General features: G+C 36.3%; 1 protein-coding gene across 5 annotated transcripts in view; it reads right to left on the reverse strand.

The window, feature by feature from the left end:
• Nucleotides 1-1,005: 1,005 nt before the first annotated feature.
• The window catches only part of ralyl (RALY RNA binding protein like), a 117,673-nt gene continuing 105,009 nt past the window's right edge, over nucleotides 1,006-13,669 (reverse strand). For all 5 annotated transcript variants that reach the window (XM_032551228.1, XM_032551226.1, XM_032551225.1 and 2 more), the window contains 4 exons: nucleotides 13,405-13,518; nucleotides 9,502-9,671; nucleotides 7,171-7,209; nucleotides 1,006-3,759 (listed from right to left, as the gene is read on the reverse strand). In XM_032551228.1, coding sequence (XP_032407119.1) covers nucleotides 7,177-7,209; nucleotides 9,502-9,671; nucleotides 13,405-13,518 — 317 coding nt within the window. In that variant the 3' untranslated portion in view covers nucleotides 1,006-3,759; nucleotides 7,171-7,176. The remainder of the gene's footprint in view (nucleotides 3,760-7,170; nucleotides 7,210-9,501; nucleotides 9,672-13,404; nucleotides 13,519-13,669) is intronic.

Genomic DNA, 13,669 nt, shown 5'->3' on the forward strand with positions numbered 1-13,669 from the left:
AATTCTTAACCATAAAATTTACTGTTGTGTGACAAAAAATGCAAAACTACGCAAACTTAACACAACTTTGAATAACAAAACCACATTTTTGTTCAGTAGTAAGGAGGTAGATTGATTTCCTTGGACTGCTGCTCCACATTAATCAAAAACGGCTGAACAAACCTATAAATGGTGCAAATCATCCGTTTCATTTTCACTAAATAGTCGCTAACAGAGTGTCTTACTTCTTTTACCTCAGAGTTTCCAGTCTTAACTATAGATGAAGACACTGCAGCGCTTTAATAAGAAGTGAAGAGTTTCTCGTGTAGGTTAAACATCTGTGCCCAGTCATGCTAAGCGCTGTGGATTTTATTCAGCTGGCTAATTACTTGTGGCACTGAAGTTGGCCCTTGTTAACCTTTAACCATTACCTTTTACTCAGGATAATTGGAGTACTTTAAATCAACCATCTGTTGCTGACAGTTCACCTTTGCAGAGTGTAAGTGACAAGTCTAGAAAAAACTAGAAAGTCCTTTACCATCTATCTGAAAACACATTTATGAGACGGACATCTGTAAGTCTGTTCATCTCACTTTTTTTTTAAAATTTCATGTTGGAAAACTAAACTCTTTAAAGGGGAGGTTTAAGCATAAAAATACTTAATTATTTAAGTAGTAATTTCAGTAAAAGTCCCCTTGAAATTCGTGATTTTACTTCGTATGGTTATGGCAACACAGTAAACAAACAACATCCTGCAGAAGCTTTAAAATCTTCAAAAAACAGCATTTATATTCAGCCATTAAAATTACATTAGGAAAACATTAGGAAGCAAATGGATTTGGTTTGTCATGTAGCATATTTTAAAGACGTAACTTTATCATTTTCAGCCAGAAGCCATAAACTTAAACTCATTTTATTAATTTTTTAACAGTGTGACAGTTTTTTTTGTTGCATAATTTCAGGGTTTTATTATTATAATTTCAAAACTAATTGTTTAAAATGAAAAGGAAAATCAATGAAACCGGATAGATTTAAATACAGGACACGATAGTTTTATTCACCAATAAGAACACAAAGTTATCTACAAGGACAATGACTCCAGCAGCCTCACAACAGTTAGAGTAATAATGAAAACTGAAAATACAAAGTTACAGTAAACATGCCGTTTGATAAAAATATCTTTACAAAAAAAATGTACATTTCTATACAACAGTTGTCACTTACACGTCTCTACAAGTCCCACAATACTGGAGCGAGCCAGTTTTCAACAAACTGTCACTTTGCTACAAGTCGTCATTGGCTGAAATAAACATGGAAGGGATTAATTACAGCGAATGTGAACGCGTTGAGCCACAGACGCTCCAACGTGACCCAGATAAACGATGACGGATGAAAGAAACGAGTGTTTCCTTTTTTTTTAATTTTTCTTTTTCTTTGTGAGTGTGATTATTTTTATTTGCAAAAGATGTGATGCATCACCGTACTGTTTAATAATAAAACAAAACAGAGAAAACATGAACCAGATCTCGCTCAATAAATGTGTCCTGATACAAAAATAGTGCTAAATATTACACTTTATCATTATTAAACAGACACTGAATGAGCTGAAGGCAGTTTCTTATTTTTTAAGCAGTTTTTTGGCAGCACTGCGAGGACTGATGGGTTAGTTTATGAAAGTGAGAGAGTTTTTCTTCACACTCTGCTTTAAAGTTTAAACATCTGCTTCTCTTAATTTATTTTAATAAAATAATGGCTACAAAGTCAAAAAATAAATTTTAATCTCACTTTAAGAAGAGAAATTTGTATTTTACTTAAGAATGCAACATCATTTAACCTGTATTTCTGCTAGTTTTGATATTTTTTTTGTCTTATAGCTAATGAAAAATCTCCCTAAATAAGAAATGTATTTAATTTGTTTACAGCAGTGGTGTCCAAATTCAAGGGCCGGTATCCTGCATGACGTAGCTCTTTCTCTGGTTCAACACACCTGAATCAGATGATGCTTTAGTAGCAGAACCTCTGCAGAACTTTGATATTTGAATCAGTTGCGTTGGAGTGAAAATACATCTAAAACTGACAAAACATCGGCACCAAAAACCTGAAGTTGGACACCGAAACTAAGACAGGTAGGCCACAAAATGTAGTTTATAAAGAAGCTGGGAAATTTAGCAAAAGGAAAAAATGTGGCAGAAGTGACAGGGATAAAAGCGGCCTTGAGGATTTTGAAGAAAGTTCTACTGTCTAAGAGAGATAATTAAATTTTTCTGCTAAAACTGACTTTTTTATTTTATTAGTTGCAAATTCTACTCAAAATCACAATCAACCTTTAAAACCTCTGGAGCCACTTTTGCATTTGGTCCAGCTCAGCTAAAATTATTTAGAGCTGCATGACTCTGAAACAAAATGGCGTGTTTTTAATCGTATCTGCACTAACACACCTGAATCAAACGACAGGAATGACCAGGCAATTGGTTATAATTCATCTTATTTAGGGTTCATTATATTAAAATGGGCTGAAGATATTTAAACGTTTTAGAACCAAGTTTTATTGTGCTGGGCTGGCAAGTTAAATCCCAATAAAACACACTGAAACTTACAATGGAGTATTGGGATCATACTAAGAAAATATAAATAAATATGAAAATAAAGTCATAAAATTGTGGGAATAAACTTGCATGAGAATGAAGTTGTAGAATTATGAGAATAAAGTCATAAAAAATTAAGTCGAAATAATGTGAATAATAAGAAAATAAAGTTGAAATAATATTATGAATAAAGTCATAATATTATGAGATTAACGTAATAAAATTGTGAGAATAAAATTGTATGAGAATAAAGTTGCAGTGTTACAAAAATAAACTTGAAATATTATGTGAATAAAGTTGTGAGGAGAATAAAGTCGTAATATGACTATTCTCGTAACACTGCGACTTTAATCTTGTTTATTTCCATAATATTAAGACTTTTATTCTCGTAACTTATATTTTTGGATTTTCTTAGTTTGGCCCTTATACTCTGTTGTAGAAACTTATGATTGTAACATGAAATAAACAAAAAACACAAACCCTCGATCATTTTGAAAGCTCCTGCTTCGCTCTCGCCTGAATGAGATGCTGTGAATCAGCGCAGAATGACGGAGATGGAGCGGGAGAACAGCAGCAGTGCATGTTGGGATGCACGGGGCCGAGCGGGGCCCTGCTTCCCCATCAGGAGGTCCCTGCCAGGGTTGGCTCGCTCCGCCACAGGAAGCCCTCGCTGCTTCTGAAACTTGGCAGGAGCAGAGATGCACGGTGGAACAGCCCCACAGGGACGCTTGTGTGATAAATGGATAAAGCTGGATGGCGTTTTGCTCACAGCTATTGGCTTATGCATGAGTCCAAATCCAAAAGCAGACGGCGGCGGCATCTCATTTATTTTCTGAACACCACTCTGCGACCGGAGATTGTCCTTACCTTCACTTATTCATTTGATGTTTGAGAAATAAAAACGCTTAAAGAAAGGAGTAGTAAGATTACAGCGCAAGCACATTTCATAAAAGCATCAACAAATATTTATAAATCTTCCTGTTTCCTTTCGTGCCGTGTGATATAAGCTGCTTTTTGAAGTAAACTCCAGGAGAAAAACGTTAAAACAGGTCTTGTGCTGCAAACACGACTTGGCATCTCCAAAACACAACTTACAGTCCCCGAATCCTCATCTTTCACAAATTCCTTTTATTCTGCCTCTCGAAGGTGATGATGAAATCTAAAACCTACAACCAGGAGAGCTCGCTTCTTTGCCCTGCAGAGGAAAAGAAGAAACACGATGACCATTTCTCCTGCAGACCCACATGCTCACTGTTTGTTTACACGGCGTAAATCTGAGGCGGATTAGGCAGAAATGTTAAAGCTTCCCGGTTATAAATAGACTTAAAAATGCAGAAACGGTTTCCCTGGCCTGCAAGTGAAACCATCCATGCATTCTGCCCAAACTCAAGGGGGATTTTTCAGTTTTTAAATACATGTCATGCAAAGAGGCTTTCTGAAGTGAACTCTGACAAAAAAAAAAAAAAATGGAAAGGATGTGGAAAGTACAAGTGTTATGTGATTTCTCTAGAGCTGTATAAAAGTGGGTCAAGCAGCTGCCAGAAGCAGCTCTGGGGTGAATATCATTATACCGAAGACAGAAGAAAAAATCCACCTTTTGTTTTTAAACATTTTGCCTTAAATTTAGAGAAAGTTTAACAGGAATAAAGGAGTTTAGAACAATTATCTTTTAAGAATTTAGAAATTTAAAAGTTTACGAACATAATGATTGCTGTCTCTTTAAATAATGAGTCCTTTAGACCATGAGTGTCATACAAATTTTTATTATAATATCAAGATCTTCAATGTCTTTAAGGGGCAGTTGTGCCAGTATGTATTGATAAAACCCATTAAAAAGTTGTTAAAATATTAATAACTAAATTCGATAAGTACGCTGCAGGATTTCACAATTATTTTTGTGATTTTTACAAAAATCAAAATCACTGATTTTGTGGAGCCACTAGAAATATCTGAGGAAGTTTGAAATATTTGTGCTTACGTAAGACAGTAAATGTGACTTTTTGTTACTCGCCGTATCGATTACAACTTGACATCAAGTAAGACTGAGGAATGAGTGTCAAATTAAATAAATAGGTGGGAATGAAACCAAACGTTTCTCACCATTTTTGGAAAAAATTTTCAATAAACTCTCAGTTACCCATTAGTGTGAAAAATTTAACTAACGCAATTTTTTGCAGACCCAACTGCACTAAAATTGAATCTGTAAATTTCCACGCTTGCAAAATTGTGAAAAACTGGATGAATTGATTGACGTAATTTGGTGTCTTGAGTTTGACACACGTGCTTTAGATCCAAAACATTTTATGTTTTTGGGAGGACTGTTCAAAAGTAACTTTGTTCTCTATAACAAACAAATATGTTGAGTTTTGTGAACGCTACTTGGAATGAACTGGAACAACGAATATATTGGTAATATATGAAAAAAAGTGCCTCATTCTTATTGTAATGTATAATTGAGGATGTGTGATGCTGTGGGTCTAAATCTCTTTAATAGGAACCTTTTCTGCCCGACTCTGAGTAGAAAACTAAAAATGGGTCCTCACTGTTTTTGTTTACAGGATACCAATAAACAATAACCCAAAATGGTTTACCAAACTTAAAATTAAGTATAAAAATGCTGCCCAATTGGTAAAAAAAAGCAAAATTGACTAATTTTAAAGATTTGATTTGAAGATACTCCCACCGCACTAAAAGATTTAATAATTTTAAGGGTTTTTACACAACTGTATGAGGGATTGCCAAACTATTATATGCACAGTATGACAGTCTTCTGTTTGAAAAGGAGAATTGGAGAAAATAACCAGCCAACCGATGGGGGAAAACTCTCCTGCATTATGCAGGCGAACATGAGAAGAGTGTCTGCCTTTCAACATGACAGCGATCCAAAGCACAGAGCCACGCTGACGGCAGCCCTGGAGAATAAAAGAGGGTGAACATCCCCGTGTGTCTGTTCAGTCCTAAATCCATGTGAGGATGTGAATCAGATGCAAATTCAACCTTTTTTTCCCTCATGAGGAGCAAATATTGACGAAGAAACTGAAGGCTCAAATTGAAGCTAAATTATTTTTTATAAATTATTAATCGAAACTAAAAAATTTCTTTTTCTTTGAGGATAATGAAGCTACAATTTGATGAAAAGGTGACGCTTTTTTCTGTGTAATGTGAAGCAGGTTGTTTGAATGCAAATATATTTATACTCTGCAAAAACTCAAAATCTTACTAAGTATTTTTGGTCTAGTTTAGTGCAAATATCTTAGTACTCCTCGAATAAGAGAAAACTTACCTACAATTAGCTCTTTAGCAAGAAATAGAGGCTTGTTTTAAGTAAATAATTCCTTAATATTGATGAAAAATTAATTGTTCTATTGACAAATTATAGCAAGATTTTTTCCCCCGTGTTGTAAACCAGTTTCACTGCAAGTTATTTTTCCTCAACATTAAGGAATTATTGACTTAAAACAAGTCTCTATATTTTACTGAAAAATTACTTTAACTTCTTTTTGTTTTGGGCCAAATCAACATCATAAGTGCTCTTAAAGGGCCGGTTGTGCCAGAATGTATTGATAAAACCCGTTCACCAATTGTTAAAATAGCAATGAATTCTTAAAAATAAACAATATTGAACATTTTTTCAGTCTCTCCACAATTTTACAATTGTTTTGTGACTTTTTGCTATAAATATGAAAGTGTTTGTGGTACTAATTTGGAAATATTTGCACTTATTTACGTCGGTAAATGCGACTTTTTATTATTCGCTATGTAGATTATTGACAATAATCTGACATTAATTAAGGCTGAGGCAGCTGTTTAGTACAAGTGGGAAAGTTTTTGACAATTTTTGAGAAAAATCTGCAATAAACTCCCAATTATGCATTAATGTGAAAAGGCGCGGGATTTGTTGATTTTGCACCAATTTCCACAATAATTCGTAAGAAACTAGATGGACTGATTGATATAATTTGGCAACAGATAAAAACTCCATTGATTTGATTGATAAAATAATATTTAAGCACACTTAGTGTTTAGTCTGAAAAATTAATTTAGAATTTAGAGGGCAACATAAAAAGCTGTGACGGGCCGTATTTGGCACACGGGCCTCGAGTTTGACACATGTGCTCTGTTGCATATATAAGTCGCATTGAATAAAATCCACTGAATGTTTTGAATGTGACAAAATGAAAAGGTTTGAGTGTTTCAAAGTAGTACATCTTTGATTTGTGAAGCACAGCCGTGATGTCGGTGCTGGATCATTATCCACACCATGCAGGCCACGATACTCTTTACTTTAGGCCAACCATTCACACTCCCCTACCTCACAATTCAATTATATGAATGTTGTTTATCGGCTGTTCTGCCCCATTGAAATGCCATTAATGCTCCCTCTGCTGAACTCCATATTAACTGCCCTTCAGCAAAGCCGGTTCTTTAAATGTCATGGAGCTTATGACTACTGAGATGATTAACGAATGTTTAGAAATGCTCCACACACAGTTCAGTGGCTGCGTTTTAATCAGGTCTGGATGTAAGTCTTTTTAACGAGGAGTTTTGTTGAACAACCGCACGCTGTAATGGTCACAATGCAGACTTTTAAGTCCAGAGCTCTTACCTTATCTCAGTTGTCGATGTCCGATACGTGGTTCTCTATCTGAAAGGCAGAACATGCAGAGAAAGGGTCTGAACTCACTCGTTGTACTTTCAGTTTCTCTAAAGGTCACGGCTGATGTAAGCTCAACTGGAGCAGCCACTTACAAAGCAGTCTTTGTGATACATTATCATAAATTGTAATCAAGAAACCTTCTGGGAGCAAAATTGCTTTAATATGTTGCTGAAAAATAATCTCCAACAGGAAGGTAGGGGAAGCTTTCATGAAGAAACGCACCGTTTTGTTTACTGGTTTATACTCAGTAAATGTAAAATAATTTTTAAAAAAAAGCCATTTTAGCACTCTGATTACACAGATATAAACCACAGATTTACCCTTCGAACAACAACAAAAAAATCCCATTTTACATTTTTTAATAGTTCCACAATGTATCTCGCATGAGCTTATCCTAAACGCAGCACAGATGAGTGAATCTGTACCATAAGACGTATGAAAATCAAAGGGCTTAAAGTCTAACAACTGAAACCGTGTGCATTTGATCAACAACATTAAAATCGTGAAAATGCTTCTCAAATGTTGCCTCAACATCTGATACCAGAAAATAAATACTCAGAACGAGCTCTGAGAAAATTTATATATAGTATATATATATAGAAATCACTAATAGAAATATATATATGTCTCAACTGTCTTTGTTAAAAGGTTTTTCCATTTCAGCTCTGCAAGAAAAAGCCACAAGTAGTCAAGGAACCACTGTAAATCATTTACAGGAATAATGTTAAACACTAAAGGTTGTTTAAAAGCTCCGGCTTCAGAGCTCTCTTAATAATTTCAAAAACATCATTTCAAGCCACAAGGGCATCTATTTGTGCAAAACATATTAAAAAAATACCAGAATTAAATTTTGCCTATAAAGCAACAGTGATCTCCACCTTTTTAAATCTGCAGAAAACATGCAATACATAAAAGAAAAGAAAATACAAACCAATCCAGTGAACCTGCAGGTTTATCTTTGGTTAGAAAAACCACATGCAGATAAAAATTGGCTTCTAGTTGCAGTTTGCCTTTGGAATCAATGTTGTGACAAATGAGCGTTGGGAGCGCGAGCTCACTGGGATCAAATGGTTCAGTGAATTCAATCGATACCAGCTTTGAGAGAACAATCACATTAGAGGGAAGACTGATGAGACCCGCTCCTTCACTGAAGTTATCGATTGATTTAATTTTCTGTTTTCTACAATGTGGGATTCAAACCGTTTTTCTTTATTTGTAATGGAAAGCAGTAAAATACAATGTAATAACACCAACCTGCTCAAGAATTTAGGGTTTGTGACACAAATTGATCATGACATTCTGTTTAAATGTTACTGACTTAAAGCTGCAGTATGTAACTTTTTAAAAAAATATATTTGTTAAAACTGTTACCGTGACAAAACAGTTTGTTATGAAACAGATAATCTGTGAGAAGCTAAATCTGCCCCATCTCCTCCCTGAGATACTATTGCCATCTGAAGAAATGCACAAAAACGACCAATTAGAGCCAGGAGGCGGGTCTTATCGCTGTCAATCAACCGCATGTACTTAATGCTCAGGAAAATCAACTTACTGGTTCAGGGAAACCATTTATCTACCATCATTGGTGGCTATGCTAACTAGCCTAGAATTCACAATAGGATCTGAAAACTGTAGCAGAGAGCACAGATGGGGACGTGGAAGGAGATTGTGATTGACAGCACTAAGACCCGCCTCCGGGCTGTGATTGGTTGTTTTTAGTCAGAACTGGAGGATACAGAGGAACTCAGTCTTTTTTTTGACTGATTATCTGTCTTATACCATATTGTCACTACCTGGTGACAGTTTCGAGAAATATGCAAAACAATTTTTTTAAAATAAAAGTTACATACTTCAGTTTTAAATGTGATTTTTGACTTTTCTTTCTTACACTGGTTTAAACCCAATAACTCCTGAAACAAGCATTCTGAGAATCTAATCTTTTCAAATCTGAACAGAAATCTCTTTCTGTTTTTCTTTCAGTGACCTTGTTGAAGAAAAATATTCTGCTGTTCTACATCCAGCACTTCACTGTAAATGTAGGCGATGTATTTGAAAAGGCTCCTGCTCTTGCTGCATCGCAGTGCGGGCCTCTGAAGAGCCTTTCCTCCATGGTTTCAGCCAGGGCAGACTGGAATAGAGTGTCATTTGCTCATGCGAAGCCCTGATCTGTCAGAAATGTGCTCATGAATAATTCTGGAAGATTAGCTTTCAGTCGGTGAAGGCTGCGCCGAGTTGAGATCTCCCAAAGTGCGTCAGCCCTGTCAACCTTTTTCCACTTACCAGATGGTGGCTGCCCTCCTCGTCGTAGTCGTCCTCCCCTCCATCGGTCATCTCGCCCGCCTCCACGTCCAGCGCCCCCTCGCCTGCCTCCTCCCCAGAGTTTTCCGCTGTCTCCGACACAGACTCCTCATGCAGGGAGTCGCAGTTGTCTTCGTATTTTCTTTGAGCCTCTGAAACGGAGCCGGGCACGGAAAATGAGAACAGACTGCACCTTCCTTTCATTCAGGAGGCAGCTAGCACTTAGCCTAAACAGGTAACCAGGTTAAATGTGAACTCATAAGTCACTTTGAATAGCATTTATATTAATAAACTGTTCATATTACTGAAAAGTTGAATTAGTTCAGAGCACTGTTGATGAGATCTCCAAATTATTGTGAAAGGTTTAGGGAAAAAATACTATAATAAGATTCAACAACAAGCAAAGAGCTTCAGAAATTTTGCATTGCACTCTTAGGGTGTTTTCACCCCTGATAGTCCAGTAGACTTGCTTCGATTAGAGACCAAAACATGCACCATTTGTTACATTTTCACACTGCACTGCGTCAAACGAACCAAAACCTTTGAAAAAATTGTTCCCCTCTTCGCCTGTGGTGGCGCTGCACCAGGAACCACCAAAGGAAACGACATAAAAATCTCAAGACATTGAACTCAACTTCCTTCTTCACAAAATATAAACAGGAATGGAGAACAGTCAGATTTTAGCAGTTTTAGGATTTCTCTTTTGCCTTTAGTACAAAAATAAACAAAAACAAAAAAACTAATCAGGAGCCATTTCTCAAATTAGTGTTAGACATGCAGGCTTGTTTTGGTTGTATTTACCCAGAATGCTCTGCAGTATAATCCACTTCCTGCTTTTGGAGCAGGAAGTCTCTGATCCGCTTTACATTTACGTATTCATCCGAACCGAGAACCAGGTTCACTTGTTTGGTCTGGATTACGCTTTCACACCTCCCCAAACAAACCAAACTTTTTATGCGAGCAAACTAAAGTTCATTTTGGTTTGATGGTTATGAAAGACAAGATTTGTCAATTTTAACTGTGAACAATTTTTAAACATGATGCAAGGATCCCAAATGCAAGAAAAAAAGCAATTTTACTGCAGTTAGGATTCTAAACTAGATTAGAGCAATTTTAATTTGAAAAAAGTTTATTTTTCACAGGTCTTGAATAATTAAAACCTGCAATATGTGTCTTGTAGGACCACAACCACAGCCAATGCATAATCAACACTCTGAGGGAAGTTGCTATTGCTTTTATCTGTATCTCGGGTCATAAACGGTGTAAACAGTGTTTTTACGTTACCGGCTAAAACTTTAAAAAAGGCATTAACAATAGACAATTAACAATTTTATCTCTGTATTTGTGGAGACATTGGGAGGCAACATATGTGCTTTCCACTAAGTTCAGGGGATTTTAGCAACGCAATTTAATGCAAATTAGTAGGGTGTAAATGATGTTCTTACAACAAAAACACAGAACTCTGGCTCTGTAATTTAAAGGTAATTGAAAACATAAATTGCAGAGTATAATCTGGGAGATGAATAAAATAAAAAACATTAATTTGTTGCCAGAAAATGGCTGGACTGCTTCTGGACTGTTTTTAGAAGCAGTAGAGACCCAAATGGAAGCACAAAAATGTGCAGAAAATTAGTTTTGCATAAGAAACTATATGAGTTTCTGTATTTTCATATTACACTTCGACCTTTTTTTTTTTGCCAATACCATTTGAAAATACAAAAGTTATTCACCTTAGCCAAACTGTAGCTAAGTATGGTACAATAACTAATGCTAACATGTTCCTGTTGTTTTGAAGTTTGTAGGTTAAGATATAATTATAAAAGGTAATTAATGTGTTCAGTTTTAAAAACTGAAATAAATTAGCCTGTGATGATTTACAGTTTTTTCTAGCATCCAGACAGTCTGGTTGAATCACCTAACGTGGAGGCGTCTGGACACCCAAATTATTTGCAGAAATGAAATTACGAAAACTAAACACAGTGAAAAAGTGACCTACATTGTACAGAGTACTACTATTTATGCTTCACTTTTCGCAGAATCAACTATTGGTGGATTTATTTTTTTTGGAACGTAATTTCAAATAATTTGCGATAAATTTGCCCATTTGTGGATCTTTTTGTGAGAGAATGCTGCTTGGGAAGCTGAAACATTGAGGCGTAATGCTACTTGACATGCTTATGGCTGCTGTTTATAAACCAGCCAATCCAGGAGTGCCCTTTATTTTCAGTCATGCTGATTGGCTGAACCCCCAAGAGCGGAAAAAAAGGAAGTTAGTGCTAGAGCTAACACAGTTTCCACCGTGTGTATTAATGGAAATGAAGCTATATTTGGTGTTTGATCTATTAAAATAGGCATTTATAAGGAGTATTTTCAGATTCCAGATATTCATGTCCCTAACCCACTGTGTAGCAACTCAGTAATCTGGAATTAAACATTCACTGTTTCTCAAAGTCTAAATGAACCTGTGTTTGCTTTGCTCATTTATAGAGACCCACTGTTGGTTTTATCTACCTGCTCAGCATTTGTGTGTCTGTGTGGTCATGTCTCGCTCCTTGTTAGTCTTTTCGTTTACCCGTGTTCGACCAACCCAACCAATCAATGTGGCTGCTCCTCTTTTCCCCTGAGCCAATGCTCCTTGACTCCTGCAATCACATGGACTGGAAGTGTTTGAGCTCCTTGCAAATTGTTTTCTCGTCTGCATTTCCATATCTTGCATATGGATCCTCCATCTACTTCACCAGCGCAGCTTAACTGTCTATTTTCCAGTGATATATTAAGCTACCATGGATATAAGTATGAGGCTGCAGCTAAAGATTATTTTAGTAATCTACTATTCCACTGGGTATCGATTATTCTGTTGATTAGGTGAGTAATTGGATAAAAAGAATTTGGTACATTCTGCAGATTTTTTAACCACTTACAATCATTTCACATAATATTACAAATATTTAAGAATTGCAACGAATTAAACTCCTTTTATAAAATAAAAGGTAACAATTTCTCACCTAAAATTCAATAACGGTATTCCTCTGGTGTACACTTGATCATTTTTAACAAGAGACGCATCTGCAGGTAAAAAACAAATGCTTCTAACATCGACATATGAAAAGCTCAGCGCTTTTCTGCTTGACTTAACATCAGTACAGCATAGGGCTGCTCCGTTGACTATTTTTTTTGTATTAATAATTGGATAGCAAAAGGTACTTAAAAGGAGTTTGAACCGAGTGAAGCTATTGAGTTCTGGATAGAACATATTTACAGAAAAATACGTTTTTTTTTTCTTAAATTCAAAATATATGTATTTTTTCTACAGTTTTTTATTGATTACTGCTCTGCTTTAGGGCTAAACAATAAATTAAAAATAATATGTATTATGATAGACATGTGATCAATACCGGTAGATAATACGTTTGATATTTAATAGACTCAGTATTAAATATATGGCATATTCACTGAACTCCGATCCAGAACCGCACGGCATTCTGGGATACGTAGGCAGAGGAAAGACTTACAGATTTATCGATTACTAAATTAGTTGGCGAAATCTGAAGCTTTATGACAATATGTGAGGAATTAACATGAAATAAGCAATACTTTTGGTGAAAAATCACGTGACATGGCCTTTTTACTGCCTTTCCTGAATAACCTTCACAGTGATCTGCTGTGAGGTTGTCCCACAGTGTAGGACATCTATAAAGACCTCATTTAAACAGAGTCAGCGTGGGGCTGACATCTGTCTGCTGATATGACAGAGAGCTCTGCCGCTCTTATCTCCCAACATGTCAAAAAGACTTATGGCCAACGTGAGCGTTTTAATTTCCGTTTCCGCAACGGCTCGCCGTGCTTCGGTCTCCTCCCTCCCTTCGCCCTGTGTCTGCCGCTCACCGGATTCTGTCCTCTGCTGCTTCTCAATCTTCTCCAGGCGTCCCAGTAAAGAGTCGATCTTCATTTTGATCTGGGTGAGCTCTCGTTTAATGGTCTGGAGCTGGTCCGTCTTCACTGTAAGCACAAGAAGGAACACAAAGGATTACCTCAGGTTGGCTGGTTCTGGTTCTGCAGTAATTTAATTTTACTGTTTGATGTTTCTCATTAATCCCCTCATCACAGCGAGTCAAATCTTCCACGGGGAAAGAGCGTCTCAATCAGAACT

Source organism: Xiphophorus hellerii, chromosome 21 (genome assembly GCF_003331165.1).
Source record: "Xiphophorus hellerii strain 12219 chromosome 21, Xiphophorus_hellerii-4.1, whole genome shotgun sequence".
Classification (NCBI taxonomy): domain Eukaryota; kingdom Metazoa; phylum Chordata; class Actinopteri; order Cyprinodontiformes; family Poeciliidae; genus Xiphophorus; species Xiphophorus hellerii.